General features: G+C 44.2%; 1 protein-coding gene across 8 annotated transcripts in view; it reads left to right on the forward strand.

Annotated features, from left to right (window-relative positions):
* Positions 1–24,971, forward strand: part of SLC12A7 (solute carrier family 12 member 7) — an 870,696-nt gene that overhangs the window by 710,077 nt on the left and 135,648 nt on the right. For all 8 annotated transcript variants that reach the window (XM_056520184.1, XM_056520192.1, XM_056520191.1 and 5 more), the window contains exon 20: positions 13,614–13,745. In XM_056520184.1, the coding sequence (XP_056376159.1) occupies positions 13,614–13,745 (132 nt within the window). The remainder of the gene's footprint in view (positions 1–13,613; positions 13,746–24,971) is intronic.

Consider the following 24,971-nt stretch of genomic DNA (forward strand, 5'->3'; position numbering starts at 1 on the left):
CCATCTGCTGCACACTTTGCACCATCGCCCACTTCTTCCTCATGCCGAGGAATGGACACTCGGTGCCAGGAGTTGCGGCCAGGATCATCCCAGTAGGTGGAAGCAGACGTGCGCAGCTGCGGGGCAGCCCCTGCGTCTGCAGTTAGCGCAGCAGTGTGCGCGGCCGGGGAAGGGGGAGGAGCGGCCCGGAGGAAGGGGAAAAGAGTGGCCCAGAGGAAGGGAGGATAGAGCGGCCGGAGGACAGGGGATAGAGTGGCCGAAAGACAGGGGATAGCGCGGCCGGAGCCGCAAATTCCGCAAATTGAAAAAAAAATGCATTTTTAAACATCCGGTGTGCCCTGAAAGTCTTTCAGGGCACACCGGATGTTTAAAAAATGCATTTTTTTATTTTTATTTGCGGCTCTGGCTGCTCTATACCTGCTGCCTGCTGCCATACATGATGGGGATGTAGTCCTGAGCTGTGAGCCTACATTATGTAGGCTCACAGCTCAGGACTACATCCCCATCATGTATGATTGTGACTGTCGGGGATGTCCGGTGGGGCTGGGGTTTAGTAGGGAGAAGAAAAAAAAAGTCCTGCAGCAACGGGCCGCGGCGCGGGGATTAGGGTGTGCCTGTGCACACCCGGCACACCCCGTGCGCACGCCTATGATTAAGAGATAAGATGTCTAGGGGCAGAGTACTCCTTTAAGGTAAAAAATGGGTCCGTCCCTAAGGTGTTAGTTTTCTTTTTTTTTTACCATAAAATGAAACAAAAAACATTGGAATTGTACTGGTCAATAGAATAAAATTAGCATGTCAGATTTACCATATTGTAAACTCCAAAAAAATTATTGCCCCACAAAATTGCGCAGTTCCATATCTTTTTCAATTTTACCATACATTTTTCTTTTCTGGCTCATAATACAATATATCATAAAATAAAGTGCACTAATGAAAAGTACAACTTGTCCCCCCAAAAGAAGCCCTAATACAACATTTTCAGTAGAAAAATAAAAAGCTTATGATGTGAGGAGGGGAAAAAAAGTGCAAAAAATTAATTTGCCTGGTCATGAGGGGGTTAGTAGGTTAAAGAAATCTCCATCATGCAATCAGGACACTTTATTAAAAGGGTATTCCCCAGTCTATAATATAGTTTCTGTACCTGTGTGTGACAGTGGTCTCTTATGTGATTATTTACTCTTGGTTCTTGAGATTTCCCAGGTTGCAGTATAGCGATACATGACCTCACTAGTCAGGTGTGCAAAGGGAGCATGTCCTGCTTCAATGGGTGCAGCGACCGCTGAGTGGGAGACAGATAACTTTGCAACAGCTGTAGGCACCCTGATTAGAAAGCACTGATCTTTTGAGCTTATTTGTGCTGCAATGTGTGGGGTGGCATGGAACTATGGGTTGTGTAGTTTAAGAGACCAAACTCTAAAAAGAAATACACAGTTCACAAAAAGATAGCCTAGCAGGTAAGTACTAAATCATCTTATGGTGGATCTTGATTCCATTTTTTTTCTTTTTTTTTTTTGTTAACACCACAATCTGTCAACTCTTCTGGTGCAGGCTTTGCACCTTCATCATCATCATCATCATCATCATCATTAGATATGAGCGAACTTTTGAAAAATTTGATTCAGCCAATTCACCAATTTTTCAAAAAAGCATTCATTACGATCCGAATTTATTTGCGGCAAATTTATATTAAAAACTGCTATTTGTGGCCTACAGAGTGCCTCAATAGGGATGAAGAACACTTTGCTGTGTTCTAACACGCATATGGAGTGAAGAACACTTTGCTGTGTTCTAACACGCATATGGAGCGGCACAATGACAGACCCTGGCGGTGACATCAGTATGAGGAGACCATATAGTGGCTGAATGACACAGCATGGAGGTGTTGGCAGCATGAGGAGACCATATAGTGGCTGAATGACACAGCTTGGATGAGGCTGAAGCAAGAGGAGACCATATAGTGGCTTCACAATCCCTAAGATTATAAAATGAATTCAGAAATTTTAACTGAAGATTTTAGGTAGCTAGTGTTACCATAACAAAAATTTTATTCCTAGGCCCAGCAGCATCAGTAAACCATATTGTCACGTACTGGCAGGAGTAGTAGTGGATCCTCTAGACCAGAGAGGCGATGGCGCGGGTTGTACTGGAGGACCGGTTCTAAGTAGTGACTGGTCTTCACCAGAGCCCGCCGCAAAGCGGGATGGATTTGCTGCGTCGGTAACTACCAGGTCGTATCCCCCAGTAACAACTCAACCTCTCTGGCAGCTGATATGGCGTGGCACACAGGGAGTAGACAGGAGCTTAGTCGGACGTAGCAGAGGTCAGGGCAGGCCACAAAGGTTGAAGGGCGAGTAGTCGGTAGCAACGGGTTCGGCAACAGGCAAGGCAATATAACACGATAGGGAACGCTTTCTCAAAGGCAATAAGGCACAAAGATCCGGCAAGGGCAGGAAGGGGCAGGTTACATTTATGGGGAAGTGGCCAGAGGTCAGGGACCAGCGCACCAATCAAAGGCGCGCTGGCCCTTTAAATTTACAGAAGGCAGCGCACGCGCGCCCTAGAGAGCGGGGCCGCGCGTGCCGGGAGGCAGAGGCTGAAGGAGCGGGGAGCCAGGTAGGACAGATAGGGACGCGGCGCGTGAGCGGGGACCAGCCGCCACAGCAGCCGCATCCCTGACACAAGGGAACCTGTGCTCCCGGTCAGCGCGTCTGACCGGGAGGTGCCGAGATCCCGAGGAGGGAGGCCGAGGGAGCCGGCGCTCCGGTCCGGGGGAAGGGACCGGAGCGCACGCTGGGACACATATATTGCCTGAATGACACAGCCTGGAGTTGGCTGAAGCATGAGGTGACCATATAGTGTCTGAATGGTACAGCCTGGAGTTGGCAGCAGCATGAGTAGACACCAGGACTACACAATCCCAAAGAAAAAACAGACGAAGTTTCAAATTTAAACTGAAGATTTAGGGTAGCTAGTGCTACCATAAAAAATTTTAGGCCTAGACCCAGGACCAGCAGCATCAGTAAACCATTTATTGGCTGAATGACACAGCCTGGAATTTGCATAAGCATGAGGAGATTATTGAAATGTATGATTTTTTTATTTAAATTTAATATTTTGAAATTTAAATTGAGGATTTTGAAATTGAACTTTTAACTTCCAAGTTTTAGTGTCCTGGGCCCTGGCGTGTGGATACAAAGGACCAAATCTAACAAGAAGTCACATGGCAGCACAATGACAGAGCCTGGAGGTGGCATCAGTAGGAGGAGGCCATATAGTGGTTGAATGGCACAGCCTGGAGGTGGCTGAAGCATGAGGAGACCATATAGTGTCTGAATGGCACAGCCTGGAGTTGGCGGCAGATGAAGAGACAATAGGGCCTCACAACCTCTAAGAATAAAAGATGCATTTTGAAATTTCCATTGAAGATGTATGGTACCTAGTGCTACCATAAACATATATAGGTAATGTCCTAGGCCAAGCAGCATCACTAAACCATGTAGTTGCTGAATGACACAGACAGGAGCAGGCAGTAGCATGAGTACAAAAGAGGGGTTCACAACCCCTAACATTAAAAGGTGAATGTTGAAATCTCTATTGAAGATGCATGTTAGCTAGTGCTACCATCCAAAAATTTAAGGCCCAAGCCCAGCAGCATCACTAAACCATGTAGTTGCTGAATGACACAGACAGGAGTAGTCAGCAGCAGGAGTACACAAGAGGGTTTCATAACCCCTAAGATTGAAAGATAAATGTTGAAATCTCTATTAAGCATGTATTTAAGCTAGTGCTAACATCCAAAAATGTAAGGCCCAAGCTCAGCAGCATCAGTAAGCCAAGTAGTTCATGAAACACACAGTCAGGAGCAGACATCAGCAGTGCACAAGAGGGTTTCATAACCCCTTACATTGAAAGATCAATGTTGAATTCTCAATTAAGCATGTATGTAAGCTAGTGCTAACATCCAAAAATGTAAGGCCCAAGCCCAGCAGCATATGTAAGCCAAGTAGTTCCTGAAAGAAACAGTCAGGAGCAGGCAGCAGCAGTACTCAAGAGGGTTTCATAACCCCTAAGATTGAAAGATCAATGTGGAAATCTCTATAGAAGAGGTATGTTACCTTGTGCTATCATCAACGAACTTAAGGCCCAAGCCCAACAACAACATTAAGCCAAGTAGTTCCTGAAACACACAGCCTGAATAAGGCAGCAGGATGCGTACATAAGAGGGCTTCACAACCCCTAACATTAAAAGATCAATGTTGAAATCTCTATTGAGCATGTAGATCTACCATAAAAAAATTGTAGGTAATATCCAAGACAGTCCCAGCAGCATCAGAAAACAATATATTGGCTGAATGACACATCCTGGAGTTGGGGAAAAACGTAAGGAGCCCATATTGTGTCTGAATGGTACATCCTGGAGGTGGTCGAAGCATGAGGAGACCATATAGTGACTGAATGGCACAGCCTGGAGTTGGCAGAAGCATATGGAGACAAAATAGTGGCTGAATGAAACAGCCTGGAGGTTGCAGCATCAGCCTCAAGAGTCCTGAAAGTGACCTGGTGACAGAGTGGTGCGGTGGGTGGCAATACCAGTACCCGGTGATGAAGGTGGCTGGAATGTTTGTAACTGGGGAGCAGTGCCCTAAATCTGTTTGGCACTATCCATATTTGTGAAGTGTCTGAGTAGCACCATGTTCAATCTACTCTGATGCATCTGAAATTGGTGGAAGGAAATCCTGGCTGATCCATGTCTGATTCATCTTCACAAAGGTCAGTCACTCCACACTTTTCGTGGACAGTCGAGTTCTCCTTGGGGTGACTATAGCCCCTGCCGCACTAAACACCCGCTCTGATGTCACACTACTGGCCGGGCAGGACAGCTTTTCCAGGGCAAACTCTGCTAGTTGCGGCCATAAATCAAGTTTGGCTGCCCAGAAGTCCAGCGGATCTTCAAGGTTTGTTAGCATGGCCATGTCAAGGTATGCCACCACCTGCTGGTTCAGGTCCTGCTCCATGTCTACCTGCTGCTGATGAGTTGCTTCACTATGCGGGTGAAGAAAGGTACTCATCAGCGATGACACTTAGGCTCTTGCTGTACACTTAGGCTCTTGCTAATCGAGCTGGTACTGCTTCTGCCACCCCTCCCCAGCAACCATGGCAGTGCAATTGAGCGCAGAGGGCCCCCTGAGTCAGACCTGCGAGTGGATGGACGATGGCGCCGATAGGCATTGGCCAACTGACTACGTAGGATCTCTCTGTAGTAGGTCAGTTTGTCCTCCCTCTCAGTGGGTGTAAAAAAAAGGCCCCCATTTTGTGCCAGTAGCGAGAGTCCAATAAGGTGGAGACCCAGGAGTCATCCTGCTGCCGAATGTTGACAATTCAGCGGTCACTACGCAAGCAACTGAGCATGCATCGTGCCATTTGTGCAAGTGACTCGGAGGGACTCCCTGCTTCCATCTCCACTGCATACTGCCACGGTGTGTCTGGGTCCTCTGTCTCGCCTTCCTCATAACCCTCTAGCTCCTCTAGTTAATCATGCTCCTCCTCTCCTGTCAGATGACTAGAAACACTGCCCATCTCATGACACCTAAACTGTGCTCCACTGTGCCCCTCCTCCTCCAGTTCAGCCCCCACAGGGCTCATGTGGCCGTGAGATATAGGCGCAACGTCTCCATTACCCTGACGAAGCAGTGGAATGATGTCGTTCATCCCGTAATCCTGGCGACTTATTAATAATGTGTCTTCCTCAAAATGTCTGAGCAAATGTCAGGTGTCACGTATGAGCTGCCACTGGTTCACATTGAAGTTACACAGGATAGTACCCCTATCCGCTTGGATCATCAAGAAATCGGTGATGGCTTTTCTCTGTTCGTACAGTCGGTCCAACATATAGTGGGTGGAATTCTAACGTGTGGCAACGTCACAAATCAAACTATGTTGGGGGATATCATTCTGATGCTGAAGCTCAAGGATGGTGTGGTTTGCGGTGTATGAGTGTCTGAAGTGTATGCAAAGTTTCCTTCCCATTGTAAGTATGTTTTGCAAATGGGGGGAAGACTTCAGGAACTGCTTGATGACCAGATTGATCATGTGTGCCATGCAGGGCACATGGCTCACATTTACTTGTCACAGCGCAGCCAAGATGTTCTTCCCGTTGTCGCCATGTCACCATGGTTCCCAGTGGAGTGGAGGCTGAGGATATGGTGGAGTTTGAGGAGGCAGAGTCGCACCAATGAGCTGACAGTGTGGAGGAGGAAGCATGGAGGCGTGACCTGTCCAAGTTGGGGTTGTCGCTGTGCAGGAACCACATTCACCCAGTGCACCGTAAAGGACATGCATTGTCCCTGACCATAGTTACAGCTCCAGATGTCGACACTGCCGTACACTCTCGTACACTCTGACAGGCTCAAGGACTGGCCCACCTTCTCTTCCTCAAAATTGTGCAGGGCTGGTACTGCCTTCTTCGCAAAGAAATGACGGCTTGGCAATCTCCACCTTGGCTCGGCACAAGCCATCAGTTCTCTGAATTTTGCAGAGTCCACCACTTGAAAAGGGAGGGACTGCAGCACCAGCAACTTAGACAGGAGCACATTCAGCTTCTGTGCTGTTGGATGAGTGGGCACATAGTGTTGTCTCTTGGACATGGCTTCGCTGATGTATTGTTGGTGGAGTGGATGACTAAAAGTAGGAGGAGCAGGAGCATCTGGAGCGACAGAAGGATGGTATGACACACCGCTCCCTTCAGCTGAGGTGTTGCCTTGGCTGGCTGAAAGAGGGAGCGGCGTGCCACTGGGTGATGCAGCAGGCTGGACCAATACATCGGAGCCACGGTTCTCCCAGGCCGCTTTATGGTGGCGAAGCATATGTTGATACAGGGCCATGGTGCCAACATTGGGACCCTGGCCACGTTTCACCTTCTGCCGACATATCTTGCATGTGGCTATGTGAACCTCCTCCGGATACTTGATGAAAAACTGTCACACCGCCAAGGTGCTGATTTTCCCACCAACAGTCCACACTAATTGACTGCTACTGCCGCCGTCTCCAGGAACCCTGTTCCACTACCTCCAGGGAAGGTAGGCTGCCGCTAAGCAGGTGGTCTCCCTCGGGCACGTTTGGCTCAAGAATTTCCACTTCTGCCACCACGCTGACTGCCAACCATGCTACCACCTTACTGGTACAGCCGATTCTTCACGGGCAACCTGCAACTCTCTTCTCCTGATGATGATGAAGCCCCTTCTGCATCCGGCTCCCAATTGCGATCGGCTTCATGATCATCAACAAGTGTCTGCACGTCACTGATGACCTCCTCAGGTTCCTCAACATTGTCTGCTTCAGGACCCTGAACCCTGGCAACACCGCCTCCAACGTCATTCTCCTCATCACTATTTGCCACCTAGCGGAGGAAGCGGCGGATGTCTCCTCCACTTCTTGGCTGGGCAGTAGCTGCTGACTGTTCTCTATTAGATAGTCCTCAGTGAATGGTGGAGCTGAACCCACAGCATAAGATACTTCTGTAGGAGAGGGAACAGCATAGGACACAGGCAATGGGAGGACAGGGACTGCTCCCTGGCCATGCCAACTGAGGGTTGTGTCTGAGGAACCCACTGACTGTTGACTGGTGGTGTCAGATGTCACTTATGACGACAGCAGATGGGTTGGTGGTCGAGACACGACCGCTAGCTTATAACAGGAGCTTAGGCCTCTCGTTGCGACTCCTGCTGCCACTTGCTCCTAGTCTGCTGCGACCTCTGCCTGAAGGATTTAGGCCTCTGCCACTCCTCTGTGCATGTCCTGGCACTTCTCTGCCTGACATACTTAGTGCGTATATGAGGGGAGTACAATACGCTTCACTACGCTTAAAACAGTATTTGTCTAGAACAGCAGTAGGTGTGCACTTTTGGCTGGCCTTTCACAGTATCTAGGCCCTTGGCAGATTAACAGGAACAAAATAGTACACTACTTAGATGTAGGTATGTGGTATGCACTGATGAGGACAGAAAAATGCTCTACAGTACACTTAAAAAAGTATCGGAGTACAACACCAGCCGATGAGTACTTTTGCCTCTACTTTCACAGAATGTAGGCCCTTGACAGATTAACAGGTAAAAAATAATACACCACTTAGATGTACGTATGCGGTATGCACTGATGTGGATAGAAAAATGCGCTACAATATGCCTAAAAACTCTGTATTTTTGTAAAACACCAGCAGGAGATTACTTTTGTCTGTCCTTTCACAGTATGTAGGCCCTTGACATATTAACAGGTACAAAATAGTACACTACTTAGATGTAGGTATGCGGTATGCACTGATGAGGGCAGAAAAATGCGCTACAATACCCTTAAAAAAAATATATAGTTTTGTAAAACACCAGCAGTACACAACAGTGCTGCACCAAAAAAAAACTGTGTACTAAACAAAAAGTTGCACTCTGTCACAGACTATAAGGAATGGAATGCTGGGTATTATACAGTCTACAGACTGTTAAACAAAAAATCATCTACTGGTTATACTAAAGACACTGAATTGCGCTGAAAAAATTATTCCTTCATCCTCTGCTAAGGTTTATGAAGTTGATGCAGCTTGTATGAGGCAACACACAGCTATGTTGCCCCTCTCTATAAAAATATGCTGAAGAAAATGACTGGGAGGTTAATGCTGCAGTAAAATCCTTTTCCGTGGAAAAAAACAATGCTGTCCGTCCACGAGAACACAGATGTGACTAGGAGGATGTTAAATGCTGCTGGTATACGCTTTTCTCTGCTGTAAAACACACACACACATACACAGGCTGTCAGTCCTATCTCTCTGCAGTGTAATGAATGAAGTGTCTGGCTGCAATATGGCTGCCGATTATATAGGCCTGTGACATCACAGGGGTGATTGGCTGCTGTTAGGCTGCATCCTGCATGTGATTCAGGGTCATCCCGCATACTTCCCTTCCAGCCTTGCCTTCACAGCGTCCCTCTCCCCATGTACTGACATGTGGATCTGCCATTTTAGATGCCCTGGAGCCTGGAACGCTGTAAAATGGAGTTTAATGAAGCGATTCGTGTGATAGAATCTTGGCAATATTCGCATTCGTTGCGAATTGAATATTTCCTGAAATTTGTAATGAATTCGGGTTTGTCAGCTTCGATTCGCTCATCTCTAATCATCATCTATACAAACAAAATATACAACTTGATGAAAGATGCCCCAAGCCATTTTATTTGAGTATATAGGGCTTGTGTTTAGGTCTTGATCTTTTCAAATGGCGATCTGACGTATAAAATATTTTAGAACATAAGTCCAGCCCTAGGAAGAAGCATCCTTTAATAAGTCATTTCATTTTTGCAATTGAATCAGTATTAACCCCTTAAGGACCAGGTCCATTTTGGCCTTAAGGACCAGACCAATTTTATTTTTGCATTAGTTTTTTCCTCCTCGCCTTCTAAAAATCATAACTCTCTTATATTTCCATCCACAGACCCATATGAGGGCTTGTTTTTTGCGTCACCAATTGTACTTTGTAATTACATCACTTATTTTACCATAAAATGTACGGCGCAACCAAACATATATCATTTATGTGGGAAAATTGAAAAGAAAAACGCAATTTAGCACATTTTGGAAGGTTTTGTTTTCACGCTGTACACTTTCCGGTAAAAATGACATGTTTTCTTTATTCTGTGGGTCAATACGATGAAAATGATACCCATGTTTATATTCTTTTCTATAATTGTACCGCTTAAAAAAATCTCAAACCATTTTAACAAAATTAGTATGTTTGAAATTGCCCTAATTTGACCAACTATAACTTTCTCATTTTTCTGTATATGGGGCGATATGAGGGCTCATTTTTTGCGACATGATCTGTAGTTTTTCAGTATCATTTTTGCTTAGGTTTTACTTTTTATAAATTTTTTATAAATTTTTTTAGAATAAAATGTGACAAAAAAAGCATCGATTTTGGACTTTTAAAAATTTTTTTACGTTTACGCCGTTCACCGTATGAGATGATTAACAATATATTTTAATAGTTCAGACTTTTACGCACGCGGCGATACCAAATATGTGTATTAATTTTTTTTTTGAACGCTTTTTGGGGGTTAAAATGGGAAAAACGTCCGTTTTACTTTTTTATTGGGGAGGGGATTTTTCACATTTTTCTACTTTTTTATTTTCCATTTTTTTACTATTTTTTTTTAACACTTTTTATGTCTCCATAGGGGACTATTCATTGCAATCAATTGATTGCTAATACTGTGCAGTGCTATGTATAGGACACTACACTTCTCAGTATTATCGGTGATCTTCTGCTCTGGTCTGCTCGATCTCAGACCAGAGCAGAAGACCCCCCGGAGACGGCCGGAGCAAGGTGAGGGGACCTCCAGTCACCATGCTGGATGATCGGATTCCCGCGGCAGCGCCGCGGGCGATCCGATCATCCGTTCAAAGTACCGCATTGCCGCAGATGCCGTGATCTGTATTGATCACGGCATTGGAGGAGTTAATGGCGGACATCCGCACAATGGCGGACATCCGCACGATCGTGGATGTGCACCATTACCGGTGGGTCCCTGGCGGTGCTCGCGATCATGTTGGCGCGTAAATGTACGTCATGGTGCGTTAAATACCACGTCACCATGATGTACGTTTACGTCTATTGTCGTTAAGGGGTTAAACATGATTGATTGTTTTCTATGTAACAGAAACTGCAGAAGATAATATGGCTGATAGGTAGAACCGTTATGCGTTTGTACTTAACTAAAGCCTGAGACATGCATGCTAATGTTCTGGTGAATACATTAACCCATTATACATTAACTACATTACATTACATTAATACATTAACTTAAGGACCCATGATGTACCAGTACGGGACCCGTGGCTAATAGCGCGCGGCACTGATCGCGCGCTATTAACCCTTTAGATGTGGCATTCAAAGTTGAATGCCGCGTCTAAAGTGAAAGTGAATCATTGCCGGTTATCTCAGGCGGCTGTTCGGGATCGCCACGGGGAAATCGCAGCTTCCCAAACAGCTGAGACACAGCAGGAGGGTCCCTTACCTTGCCTCCTGGTGTTTGATCGCCGAATGACTGCTCAGTGCCCGAGTACAGGCATGAGCAGTCGAGCAAGAAACATTGATCAATGTTTTCCTATGAGAATCAATGTAAAAGATAAGTGTGTGCAGTGTTATAGCCCCCTATGGGAGATATAACATTGCAAAAAAAAAAAGTGAATAAAGATCATTTAACCTCTTCCCTAATAAAAGTTTGAATCACCCGCCTTTTCTCATAAAAAAAAACTGTGTAAATAAAAATAAACATATGAGATATGTCTGAATTATAAAAATATATCCTTAATTAAACCGCACGGTCAATGGCGTATGCACAAAAAATTCCAAAGTCCAAAATGGTGTAGTTTTGGTCACTTTTTATATCATGAAAAAATTAATAAAAAGCAATCAATAAGTCCTATCAATGCAAAAATTGGACAGCTAAAAACTTCAGATCACGGTGCAAAAAAAGAGCCCTCATACCGCTCCATACGTGGAAAAATAAAAGTTATAGGGGTCAGAAGATGACAATTTAAAACATATACATTTTCCTGCATGTAGTTTTTCCAGAAGTATGACAAAATCAAACCTACATAAGTAGGGTATCATTTTAATCATATAGACCTACAGAATAAAGAGAAGGTATCATTTTTACCCAAAAATTTACTGTGTAGAAATGGAAGCCCCCAAAAGTTACAAAATGGCTTATTTTTTTGTCCCAATGATTTTTCTTTCCGTTTCGCCGTAGATTTTTGACTGATGTCATTACAAAGCAAAAGGAGGTAAAAACGAAAATGCAAAAACGGAAAAACCCGGGGCCTTAACCCCTTAACGGCGAAGGACGTAAATGTACGTCCTGGTGATGCGGTACTTAACGCACCAGGACATACATTTACGTCCTAAGCATAACCGCGGGCATCGGAGCGATACCCGGATCATGCGCGGCAGGTCCCGGTAATGGCGGACACCCGCGATCCCGCGGATGTCCGCCAGTAACCCCTCAGATGCCATTATCAATACCGATCACGGCATCTGCAGCATGCGGTCACATAATTGGATGATCGGATCGCCCACGGCGCTGCCGCGGTAATCCGATCATCCAGCACGGCAGCCGGAGGTCCCCTCATCTGCCTCCGCTGTCTTCCGGGAGTCTTCTGCTCTGATCTGCCTTCCCGCAGACCAGAGCAGAAGATGACCGATAACCCTGATCAGTGCTATGTCCTATACATAGCACTGAACAGGATTAGCAATCGAATGATTGCTTTAAATAGTTCCCTATGGGGACTATTAAAGTGTAAAAATAAAAGTAAAAAAATTAAGTAAAAAAGATTTGAAAAACCCCCTCCCCCAATAAAAACGTAAATTGCCCCATTTTCCCTATTTCACCCCCAAAAAGTGTTAAAATATTTTATATACATATTTGGTATCGCCCCGTGTGTAAATATCTGAACTATTAAAATAAAATGTTAATGATACCGTACGGTGAACGGCGTGAACGTAAAAAAAAAAAGTCCAAAATAGATGCTTTTTTATAACATTTTATTCCCAAAAAAATAATAAAAAATGTATTAAAAGTTTTATATAAGCAAATATGGTATCAATAAAAAGTACAGATCACGGCGCAAAAAATGAGCCCTCATGCCGCCGCTTATACGGAAAAATTAAAAAGTTATAGGTCTTCAAAATAGGGAGATCTTTAACGTACTAATTGGGTTAAAAAGTTTGTGATTTTTTTAAGCGCAACAGTAATAGAAAAGTATGTTATCACGGGTATCATTTTAATCGTATTGACCCAAAGGGGCCTTCTTTACCGTGAGGACTGTGAATTTATGGAACGGTCTACCTCAGGAACTGGTCACAGCAGGAACAATTAACAGCTTTAAAACAGGATTAGATACATTCCTGGAACAAAATAAGATTAATGCTTATGAAGAAATATAAAATCTCATCCCTTCCCCAATATCGCGCCACACCCCTACCCCTTAATTCCCTGGTTGAACTTGATGGACATATGTCTTTTTTCGACCGTACCAACTATGTAACTATGAATAAAGAACACATGTCATTTTTACCATAAATTGTACAGCGTGAAAACGAAACCTTCCAAAATTAGCAAAATTGCGGTTTTCTTTTTAATTTCCCCACAAAAATAGTATTTTTTTGGTTGCGCCATACATCTTAAGTGAGTGATGGCATTACAACGGACAACTGGTCGTGCAAAAAAACCAGCCCTCATGCTAGTCTGTGGATGAAAATATAAAAGAGTCATGATTTTTTGAAGGCGAGGAGGAAAAAATGAAAACGTAAAAATAAAATTTTCTGCGTCCTTAAGGCCCAAATGGGCTGCGTCCTTAAGGGGTTAAGGGGTTAAACAGCCTGACTTCAATTCATGGTACAATGAAAAGATATCAGTCTATTTGACTTGTTATATTATTATAAAAGACACTAAAAAGTATTCTTCTGGTAAAGATCTATTGTGTTTGTTTACAAGCAAATTATACAGTAAATGTTATAGAGATGATTGATGTTGGTATTATTTATAATTAATTGCTGATGTTTCTAAAGGTTTGGAAAAAGTGCAGGATGCGGATATTTACTGTTGCCCAAATGGCTGATAATAGCATTCAGATGAAGAAAGATCTTCAGATGTTCCTGTATCATCTCCGCCTGGATGCTGAAGTTGAAGTCGTTGAAATGGTTTGTCTTCTCTTTTTTTTCCACTTTTAAATTTTATATTTGAATGATTGTGGGAGATTGAGAAGTCTTTATTATATTATACTTTTGAGAAGTGATGGCATATTAAAGCATAGAGTATTACATGCAATAGACTACTCTCTGCTAGAATAAAAGTAAAAGTAGAACTCGGTTCACATTGCGTTTTTGACTTCAGTTTAACTGATGCATTTATAGGAGATCTGCAGTGCTCTGAACTTTATCCCCTATCCGAAGGATGGTGGATAAGTTTTAGATCGCGGGGTGTCCGAGCGCTGGGGCCCCGGTGATCTCCTGTATGGGGCCGCGGCATTGTACAGGAAAGGGGGCGTTCCGTCCCTGCATGACGCGGCAGCCGGCACGCCCCTCCATGAATCCCATAGAGATACATGGAGGGGCGTGCCGGCTGCCGTGTCATCCGGGGACAGAACGTCCTCTTTCCTGTACATTGCCGTGGCCCTGTACAGGAGATTGCGGGGGGCCCCAGCGCTCGGACCCCCACAATCTAAAACTTGGGGATAAAGGGGGATAAAGTTCAGAGCATTACAGATCTCCTTTAACATATGGTTAACTGATGCATTTTGAAGTGATTTTTTTTTTGCTCACTTCATTACACATGTTTAACAGATCCTTTTCCTTTCTCATGCGCTTTCGCTGTTTTTCTTTTATCAGTTAACCCCTTCCCAACCCATGACATACATGTATGTCATGACCGGTAAGGTTTTCCTGACCTATGACGTACATGGACATCATGCAGATGCTGGCCGCTACTTGCGACATTCCACCTCACCCGATAAGATGGTGGCTATCACTAATAGCCAGCCATCTTGCCTGGTGACCTAAGGGGGTTTCGTTGTGTGTGTGTGTGTGTGTGTGTGTGTGTGTGTGTGTGTGTGTGTGTATATATATATATATATATATATATATATATATATATATATAAGTTTAGAAAGAAACACGGGATGGCACTACCGGCTTACTAAGGTATCTCAAGTGTTAACATAGCTCAGGTCAGTGCAGCAATGAACAACATTTGTAAGAGTCAGCGGTGGTGCTGGAAACAAATCACAAAATAGGAGTGTCAGATATATGGTAATAAGAGAATAAAAAGATTATCCGCACTCACCACATAAATAGTGACTGGATGCTCCTAGTAAGAGACGCCGACAGATCCGGATTACAGATGGTGCATAGCGCTCAGATAGTGAGGCGATTAACCTGCAATTTCGCGCCGCTTGTGCTTCTTCCGACCTCCGATAAGATGGTGGCTATCACTAATAGCCAGCCATCTTGCCTCGGGACCTAGGGGGGTTTTGTTGTGTGTGTGTGTGTGTGTGTATGTATATATATAATAAGCCAAGCCAGACTTACTCTCCAAAAGGGAAGTTTCTACCCATCTGCAGACAGCTGTTTCGGGGTTCTTGCCCCTCGTCAGTATAGAGCAGGGTGATCTGGCTTGGCTGAGATGAGGGGCCTTAGACCAACTAAAGGGGATGAGTATTTAACTCCTGGTGTGACGGAGCTTTCAAGGGCCACTTAGCACTCCGCAGGCATTCTGGCTAGGGGAATATGCAAAGCAGCTCATTACATCACCTTCTCAGGCGATGTTCCCTGGTATACAGTATGCATAGAGGAAATATTCCTCCCATACAGTGATCATATAGTTGTAGATATAGGCTCTATACAAGCTCTGCAGTCATATAAGTGATTACATGCAGTTACAGGTGACTTGCAGGTGACGTCTTCCCAGATCATTCTTTCACTTTTTCTCCATCTGGCCAAGACCATCATGACGATTTCTTCCATCCACAACCTGTCTCCACAGAACCTGCCAGACAAACATTTTTGACTACGCACTTTTAAAGCACCTATTGCACTCTTTACAGTTACAATAACCTTGGTGTCTTGCACAGTAGAGCGGGTAGATAAGTGGGTTGGGGGAAGAGTAGGTAGGTCCCCCATTACATAGATAGGCCACTCCAGTTTGTAGACAAGCCCTTTCAAGCGGTTTCCCCCATTATGGAGGTTCCCCGAATAGGTAGGTGCCAACTCTAGGTCTCCATGTAGATAGCTGCCCCCTTTAAGTAGTTATTGCCAGTAGGCAGTAGCAGCCTCCTATAAGTTGGTCCCAATGTAAATAGTAGCCCCCCTTTATATAGCTGCAGACCCCCATATTCATGAGTAGCAGCCCCCCACATATAGTAGTAGCAGGCCCCCTTTAGGTATTAGTAGCAGCTATAGCCCTTTTTAGGTAGTAGAAGCTGAAGAAGCCCCTTTAGGTCGTGGTACTTCAGAACACCAGTGCCAAAAAGGCACAAAAAGCCTGTTACCCCTAATAATAAAACTTAACTTTTATTTGATATGTATTAAGATAGACGGGAATTAAAAAACACCTATATTGTCACAATCTTATAAGATTCATAACTAGACACAGTGTGGGAAGTATTAGGGAACTTGTTTAGCACCCAATACTAGGACTAATGCCTCCAACACTGTAATACACTTTGAATATATATTATTATAGCCCAAGGCTGCAGTCCAATAGGCTGTGATCCGTGACAACATTGACATTTTTAAAAGCGAATAGACACTGCCACCTAACTAGTTTCACTCATATACATGAGCTTCATCAGAGGTGCAGGCAAGTGACTGTGCAGGCATCTGTGCCTTTTTGGCACTGGTGTTCTGATGTTGATTGCCTTCTCTAATAAGGGTATCGGTGGTGTTTTTTTTTTAGGTGGTAGTAGTAACAGTGGTAGTAGAAGCAGCAGCCCCCTTTAGACAATAGTAGGAGCAGCATAGATCCAAGCAAACTAAGAAAATTAAACTGCTGATGGTGTTACCATACCGGATTCAGAGTAGATAATGTGTCATTAAACATTTATTGCCACGAATATTAAAAAAATCCCTTAAAAAAAGATGCATTTTGGGAGTTATATCTCCCTTTTTCAATTTAACCTCACTTACTCTCCTCTCACTTACTCTCTCACTTTACTATCTGCAATTGAAAAAGGGAGATATAACTCCCGAAATGCGCCTTGCTTTTAGTGAGTTTTTTATTTTGGTGCCAATAAATGTTTGAGGGGAATCACAGAGGGACACTAAAATATAACTTTTATCATCATCACTAAAACAACTAAATCAAAGAAAACCACGTGCCCCCCCCCATGTACGCAAATCTCTTCCTGGGCTGGTGGGAAGACACCGTGGTCTTCCAGCCAGACGATAATCTCTGGTCTCCCCACATTTTATTGTGGGCAAGATATATAGACGACATTTTTGTGTTATGGTCAGGCTCTAGAGAGGACTTTATCTCTTTCCTGAAATTTCTGAACTCTAACGACTTGGGTTTAAGATTTACCTATGAGATGAATCTACACTGACTACCCTTTCTAGATGTCAGGGTCCGTAAGGATGACAATGGATTCCTATTCACTACTCTATACCGTAAGAGTACCGCCACCAGCAGTCTACTGCACTGGTCTTCTTTTCATCCTCAGGCCTCACGCAAAGGCATTACCAAAGGCCAATATCTCAGAGTCTAGAGAAACTGCTCTCAGACCTCGAATTCCATCAGTAGGCTAAAAAAATTAAGGGACTGTTTTCGTCAAAGGGGGTATCCAGACACTGTTCTTATTCCTGCATTTAAACATGCACAGAGCTATTGATACCTAAAACTCATGAACAAGAAGAATCAGCCACTCGCATCATAGCCACTTATGATGATCACTCTACCTCCATCTATCAAATTCTACAGAGGTATTAGTCGATCCTTCAGACAGACCCACTTTTGGATAGAGTCATATAATCTCGACCTCTTATTACGTACCCCAAAGGTCGAAGTCTCCAGGATCGCTTAGTACATAGTCATTATTCTCGCCCAACTCCATCTGGGTCTTGGATAGAACAAAAAATTTGTGGCAATTTTCCGTACAATTTCCCGTCCATTTATGGCACGAACTAAAACGGTGACCAGTTCGGTCACTGGCACGAGTAACCAGATCAGGGACTTTGGGAACTGTCGAACCGAAGGGGTAGTGTACTTGTGCTAGTGCAGTTGCCCCCTAGACTACATCGGCAAGACCATACATAACCATATGTGAGCAATGATATCAAACACAATCGTCTCACCCCAGTGTCTAGGCATAAACATGAAAAACATAATGGTGACCCAAAAAATCTCAGGTTCTCAATTTTGGAAGTCATACACCCCCCACTGAGAGGTGGCGACTATGACAGACTACTCCTTCAAAAGGAGACCTGTTGCTTTTTTATGTCAGGCCATCGCATTAAGTGCTATCCGGCAGTGCCAAATGCTTAAGCTGCTGCCGGATAGCAGCTTAATGTTCCCCGTGTGGTGCGGTAAGTATTACTTACCCCTCCACGATGCTCCGCGGTGCCCTCCGGGTCCAGCGCTGGTCTTCCGGTGTCTTCTCGGCCGTCTCCGATGACGTCAATACGCTGCTGCGCACTTCATCCAATAGGAATGGCGTACGCAGCGGCGTAATGGCGTCACTACGCAGGCCCAGTAAGGCCTTGTGGAAGAAAGCAGAGGACCGGAGAAGACCAGGAGAGCCCAGCCGAGGACCGGAGAAGACCACGGAGGACGGAGAAGACAGTGGAGGACCGGAGAAGACAGCAGAGAGCCCAGCGGAGGCCCGGGGACACCATCTCGAGCGGCGGGGACAGGTGAGTACAGCTTCCTATACTTTATATTGCACGAATCCCTCAACATACGATGGATTCGACAAACGATGGCTCGTTTGGAACGAATTACCATCGTATGTTGAGGGACCACTGTATAACAGTGGCTGAACTTTAGGGGTCTGTTTATTCATCTTGCTATCCAGGCTTCCTTTACCAGCCATATATGGGTGTACACTCTATTTCCACCTGATAGACTGGGACCGATTGATAGGCCTATATCCTTGCCTTTATAACATCTATTGAAACTAGCTACAGAATCATTGAACCTGTTACTTTTTACATTTGATACATGTGTATACCATCTTTTTCAGGTTGTAGTAGGTTGCTAAATTGATACATTTGCTAATCTTTATTTACAACAACTGCTGATTTTTTGAGCTTGCTCTTATTTGCAGGTCTTGTCATTATCCACCTATGGATGTATATACTCCCTGTTTTTTGATTTACAGGTTATGGCATGCTGATCATATTATAGACTATGCATTATTGTTCCAGGTGTACCTGGTGTCATTTGGTTCATCTCAGCACACCAGTACTATGATTTATGCTATAAATATATGCGGCTAACTGTTATAGATCCGTCTCCTATCCCTGTTATCTAGATAGCATTACATAGTGAGATAGTCAGCCTCCTCTGTGTGTTTATCCAGGGTGAGTGTTGACGACTAGGGGTAGGTTCCAGCACGGGGCCGTCCTTATCAGGATGTTCACTCCGCATAGGGTCAGGGGTAGCATCAGGGCCCTGAGTTATAGGGTTATCAGGTAGCGGCCGCACATCCATAGGCCAAGTGATCCCTAGGCCCACCCCCCTGTCCCATTTTCTTATCCCCCCATCTTTCCTCTAGCTTTATATCTATATGATTCAAGACCTGTTAAGTCACCAGATTGGTTGGAGCGATCTTAAGCAAGTACAAGTTACTGCTTTTTTCTGAGCAATTTTTAGATCACTTTGTGAATTTTTCTGAGTTTGGTTTTGGATAAACACGTACAATTTTTTGAGTGGTTTTCTTTGATTTTGTTGTTTTAGTGATGAAAATAAGTGTTATATTTTAGTGTCCCTCTGTGATTCCGGTTTTGCTTGACACTTTTGTCTATAGTTTCTAGTTCAGTGATATCAATAAATGTTTGACACATTATATACTCTACATCCGGATCCTTTATGGTAGTGTCATTAGCAGTAAAATTTTCTTTGTTTCCATGGATCCACCCTTTAGACCGTAGTAGCATTATTTATCATACATACACCAAACATATATAAACACACACGTTTAATATACACACATTATACATTCATTCACACATCATACATGCACACATTATAAATACAGCCATTTATCATACCCACATAATACATACGCACATCATACATAGCCAACACAATGATTTTCAGCTCACCCCCTTAACTGCCTCCTCTGCGTCTCCGATAAGGACACTCCAACCCCTCATAACGAATCCAGAGCAGTGACGGAAAAAACGTCCAGTGCAGGCTCGATGCAATATTCTTTATTTATGTATCAGCACATACAGACAATGCACATGGTGACGCGATTCAGTGACAAGTCTGCTGCCTTAGTCATACAAAGATCTATTCCTACTATGTTTTTGTAGAACTTGTTGCTGAAACGCGTCACCATGTGTATTGTCTGTATGTGATGTTACATAAATAAAGCATTTTGCATCGAGCCTGCGCTGGATGTTTTTTCCTTCACTGCTGTGGACACATCATACATGCATACACACACATCATACATACATGAATACACACATCATACATACATGCATATACATCATACACACATCATTCATACACACACATCATACACACATCATTCATGCACACACCATACATGCAAACACATCTCATACATATAAACCTGCGGTCTCTGTGAAATCAGCGCCGCGGCCTGCTGCAGATCAGGTGATGTAATGAGCACTTGCCAACTCCTATTCAATCAGGTATATCGGCATACTTTGCGGCCTCCGCTTCTTCTCCCTCTTCGATGGAACATTACCAAACTGGCAGGTGGGGCAGAGGGACAACTCCGGGGCAGACGTGTGCCTGCGCAGGGGCACGTCTGTTCCCATCCCCGTATGCGCGGCCAGAGAACGGAGCAGAACTGCCGAAGCCACACACACTGGGTAGGCAGATGTCCTGGGGGGCACAAAATGATGTAGGGGACATGATTGTCTCTCCCCCAGCGACACTTGGCTACTAAGAAAGGGGGAGCATAAAGTTACAGTGGGCAAAAAGCTTTATTAAGAAGGGGGAGTTGAGACTGGACGAGCACTGGAAGGGGTGATGCGGTACAGCAGATTGACAGTTCAGCACTGACTAGCTCATTATACCTCATGGTTTGCTGTGTTTGCATTTGCACGCTGTCTGGCAGGAGGAGGAGGAGCAACCAAAGGGGTGGTGTGCTGCCTGACAAGCGCACGGTCACTACCGGATGAGAAAATATAGTAATTTTGTAGAAGGCCGTTTTACTATTATAGCCTGTGGCGGAAAGACGCACCAGTTAACTGATGCACTAGCAACGTCAGAAAAAAAGCGCTGAAGGCTCCGTCCAGTGTCCGGGAAAATAAACAGATGCGGCAACGTAACTAGGCTTTTAGTAGAAAAGTTCTAACATCCGTCACTCCATTCAACTCTGAGTGAGGTAACTGATGTGTTATTTGGGCCGTTTACTGGACAAACAACGGACCCACTAAACTGAGGTCAGAATGCAATCTGAACGAAGCCTTACTCTCTTCTGGGCACTTAAAGGGAAACTGACAGCAGTATCACCTGCACTAACCCTAATATACAGGTTAATAGTGCAGGTGAGGCTCCGTTCACATTGCGTTTTGATTTCAGTTTAACTGATGCATTTTGAAGTGCTTTTTTGTCTCACTTTTTGGCACATGTTTAACAGATGCATTTTTTTGGACATCCGTTTTTGGGGAATTTCCTATCGTTAAACATATCCGTTTCTGTCAAACTAGATAAACAGATGGGCAGGGACATTGGGTGGGTGGGTGGTTCAGTGGGTTGTTTTTTACTGTTCTAGAGAAAGGTGCTGAAATGCTTCCTTTTGTGTATTTAATAGTAAAGTCCAGAAATGCCGATTTTTGGTTACTTTACATAGCAAAGAAATCAGACATTGTTTCACTGGTCTCCCATACATATGTGATTAAAGAAGGAAGGTGATCCGGCTCCCAATCCAGTTAAAAGGATGAAACTTTATTCAAACATGTTTAAAATCCAAGTAGTACAAAATGAAAATATAATAAAACACAAAGGAAGAACGCACCAACGCGTTTCGACCTGCTAGAAAGTCTTAATCATGGTAACCACTAATACTTTATGGCAGTCTTATATACCTGTACGTATCCTGAACAGATCACATGATTATCATACAAGTGAGGGAGGAGACCGATGACGACATATTCATTACACAGGTGAACAAGACGCTTGTATTGAAGCTCAGCCTGCCATAAATCCACATAGACTATATATAATACTTTAGTGGGAAAAGGGCTTCCATATGGCGAATATAAGAATGATATATGAAAAAATTCAAGAACATTTGTAGATGTGTTTAATAAATATAAAATAAATCATTCCTGTAGTTTAAACCCAGACGGGAAGCGTGTATCCATGGATAGGATCCAAAATGCCTCCAGTCTTAATAAAGTCTTGCTCCAATCTCCTCCTCTCCAGGGGGGACGAACTCTTTCTAGACCACTAATTTTGATATTTGGGATTATACCTGAATGTTTCTCCACTATATGTTTCGTAATACCAGACATATTTTTGGAAATGTGGGTATTTAAATTGACAGTTGGAATATACAAATGTTCTTGAATTCTATTTTTCAATTTTCTGCTAGTACATCCAATGTACTGTATTCTGCACTCTTCACACGTAATACAATAAACCACATAATGTGTCTGGCAATTGATGTAGCTTTGTTTACTGTATTGCTGACCTGTACTACAGGATGTAAAAACTGTAGTATTGCTCATGTAACGACAAACACTACATCTTGTGTGGTTGCATTTATAGCTGCCCTTGCTGGATAGCCGAGTGGTAGTAACTGCGTTAGTAGTGAAATCACTAGGAGAGAATATACTCTGTAGTGAGCGAGCCTTGCGCGGTACAATTCTAATACCTCCTTCTATAATTTTGGACATGGTGGTATCACAACTAAGAAGAGGGAGATGTTTAAGAATGATACGTTTGATATCTTGAAATTGATGGGAGAACGATGTGGTATAGATCTACTGGATAAATAATGTCCTGGAGGTTTTGAATTCACTATACCTTCCGCTCTAGCAATGATATGTGTGTTGTAACCCCTATCTCTAAGGCGTGTTATCACTTCTTTACTGGATTTATGATAAGCTGTGTTGTTTGAAGAGGTTCTTTTAACCCTAATAAATTCCCCAATGGAAAGAGAAAGAAGAAAGGTGCTCCCTGTGGAGTATAGCCAGCACGAAGGTGGGAAAAGAAAAAGAAAAATTTCAGTGCTCAGCCTGCTAAGTTTTGTATAGTGGCATACACAACAATGCTGCATCAGCCTGATGAAGCCGCGCAAGCGCGGTGAAACGTGTTGCTATTAAACCTTGATTCCTTTACCTGGGCTCCTACTATCCCTCCGTGGTTAGTGGAGAAAATCCTGGTCCCTTTTTGAAGTCCTTTTCTATTCCAAAATTCCCCAAGCGCGGTGAAACGTGTTGCTATTAAATCTTGATTCCTTTACCTGGGCTCCTTCTATCCCTCCGTGGTCAGCGCAGAAAATCCTGGTCCCTTTTGAAGTCCTTTTCTATTCCAAAATTCCCCAATGGGAAAAATTTCTAATCACGTGCTCGGGATGACAGCTCTCCACATGGAGGAGACTGTTGCCCGAGCACGGTTTGCGATACAATTCAGTATGTATACAATTATTAATCTTGTCCCCTTCTAATGAAATGTCCAGAAAATCAACACCACTTTCCTTAAAGAACATTGTGAACTGTAAAGAAAATTCATTTGTATTGATAAAAGTGACGAACTCACAAGCCTGGGTATGAGTACCTCTCCACACTAGGAGGAGGTCGTTTATGTATCTCCTGTACCAACCGATCCAAGCCTGGAAAGGGTTGGACGGGGAGAACAAGACGACCTCCTCCCAGTATGCCATATATAGATTGGCTAACGAGGGTGAGAATTTGGAGCCCATAGGGCATCTAGTGACCTGTAAAAAAAAATTATTGTTAAAGGAGAAAAAATTATGTTGCAGTAAGAACTGCAGCACCTGCAGAATATACTCCCTCAGGTCTTGACTATACGTGCTATATTTTGCCAGATAATATGATACTGCCAATATAGCTTAATCATGCGGTATGCACGTATAAAGTGCAACAATGTCACATGTTAGCCAGTTATCCTTCTCAGACCACTTCATATTAGCCACCGCTTGCAACAATGTCTTAGTGTCCTTATGAATCCTATGGTACGGGACACAAGTGGCTGTAAGACATCATCTAGCCATGAACTGAGTCTTTCCAGTAGAGAGTCTATGCCTGCGACAATCGGTCTCATGGGTGGGGGAAATTTATTCTTGTGCAGCTTTGGAAGTGTGTGGAACACTGGGCACTTCGGATAGGGAGGTAACATATATTCAGATTGCTTTTCAGTGATTATCGATAAGGCCACTCCATCTTGGAGCAATTTTGCCATCTTTTCTTTGACTATCTCTGTGGGGTCTGTTTTTATTGGGCGGTAAGTGTGCGTATCTTCCAAGATTTCCACAATAAGTTTATCATATAGTAGTGAGTCTAACACCGCTACCAGCCCTCCTTTGTCAGATTGTCGAATGACTATGGATTTATTGCGACTACCGTATTTTTCGTCCTATAGGACGCACCAGCATATAAGACGCACCCAATTTAAAGGTGCAAAATCTAAAAAAATAAAGATTCTGAACCCAACAGTGGTCTTCAACCTGCAGACCTCCAGATGTTGCAAAACTACAACTCCCAGCATGCCCGTTGGCTGTCCGGGCATGCTGGGAGTTGTAGTTTTGCAACCTCTGGAGGTCCGCAGGTTGAAGACCACTGGTATAGGAGGTAGTACTCACGTGTCCCCGCCGCTCCGGACCCATCACCGCTGCCCTGGATGTCGCTCCATCGCTGTCGCCGTGGTGTCCCCGACTCTCCGGACTTCTTTTTCCCCGGGATCCACGCTCTCCGTCGCCGTCATCACGCCGATACGCACGCCGCTCCTATTGGATGACGGCGTGCGCAACGACGTGATGACGTCGAAGGAGAGCGCAGGGGATCCCAGCACGGAGAAGACACCGAGGAGGCAGGTAAGGTCCCTCCCGGTGTCCTGTAAGCTGTTCGGGACGCAACGATTTCACCGCGGCGGTCCCGAACAGCCCGACTGAGCAGCCGGGTTAGTGTTATTTTCGCTTCAAACGCGGCGGTCAGCTTTGATCGCCGCGTCTGAAGGGTTAATACAGGGCATCACCGCGATCGGTG

The sequence above is a fragment of the Hyla sarda genome, chromosome 5, assembly GCF_029499605.1.
Source record: "Hyla sarda isolate aHylSar1 chromosome 5, aHylSar1.hap1, whole genome shotgun sequence".
NCBI classification, from domain to species: domain Eukaryota; kingdom Metazoa; phylum Chordata; class Amphibia; order Anura; family Hylidae; genus Hyla; species Hyla sarda.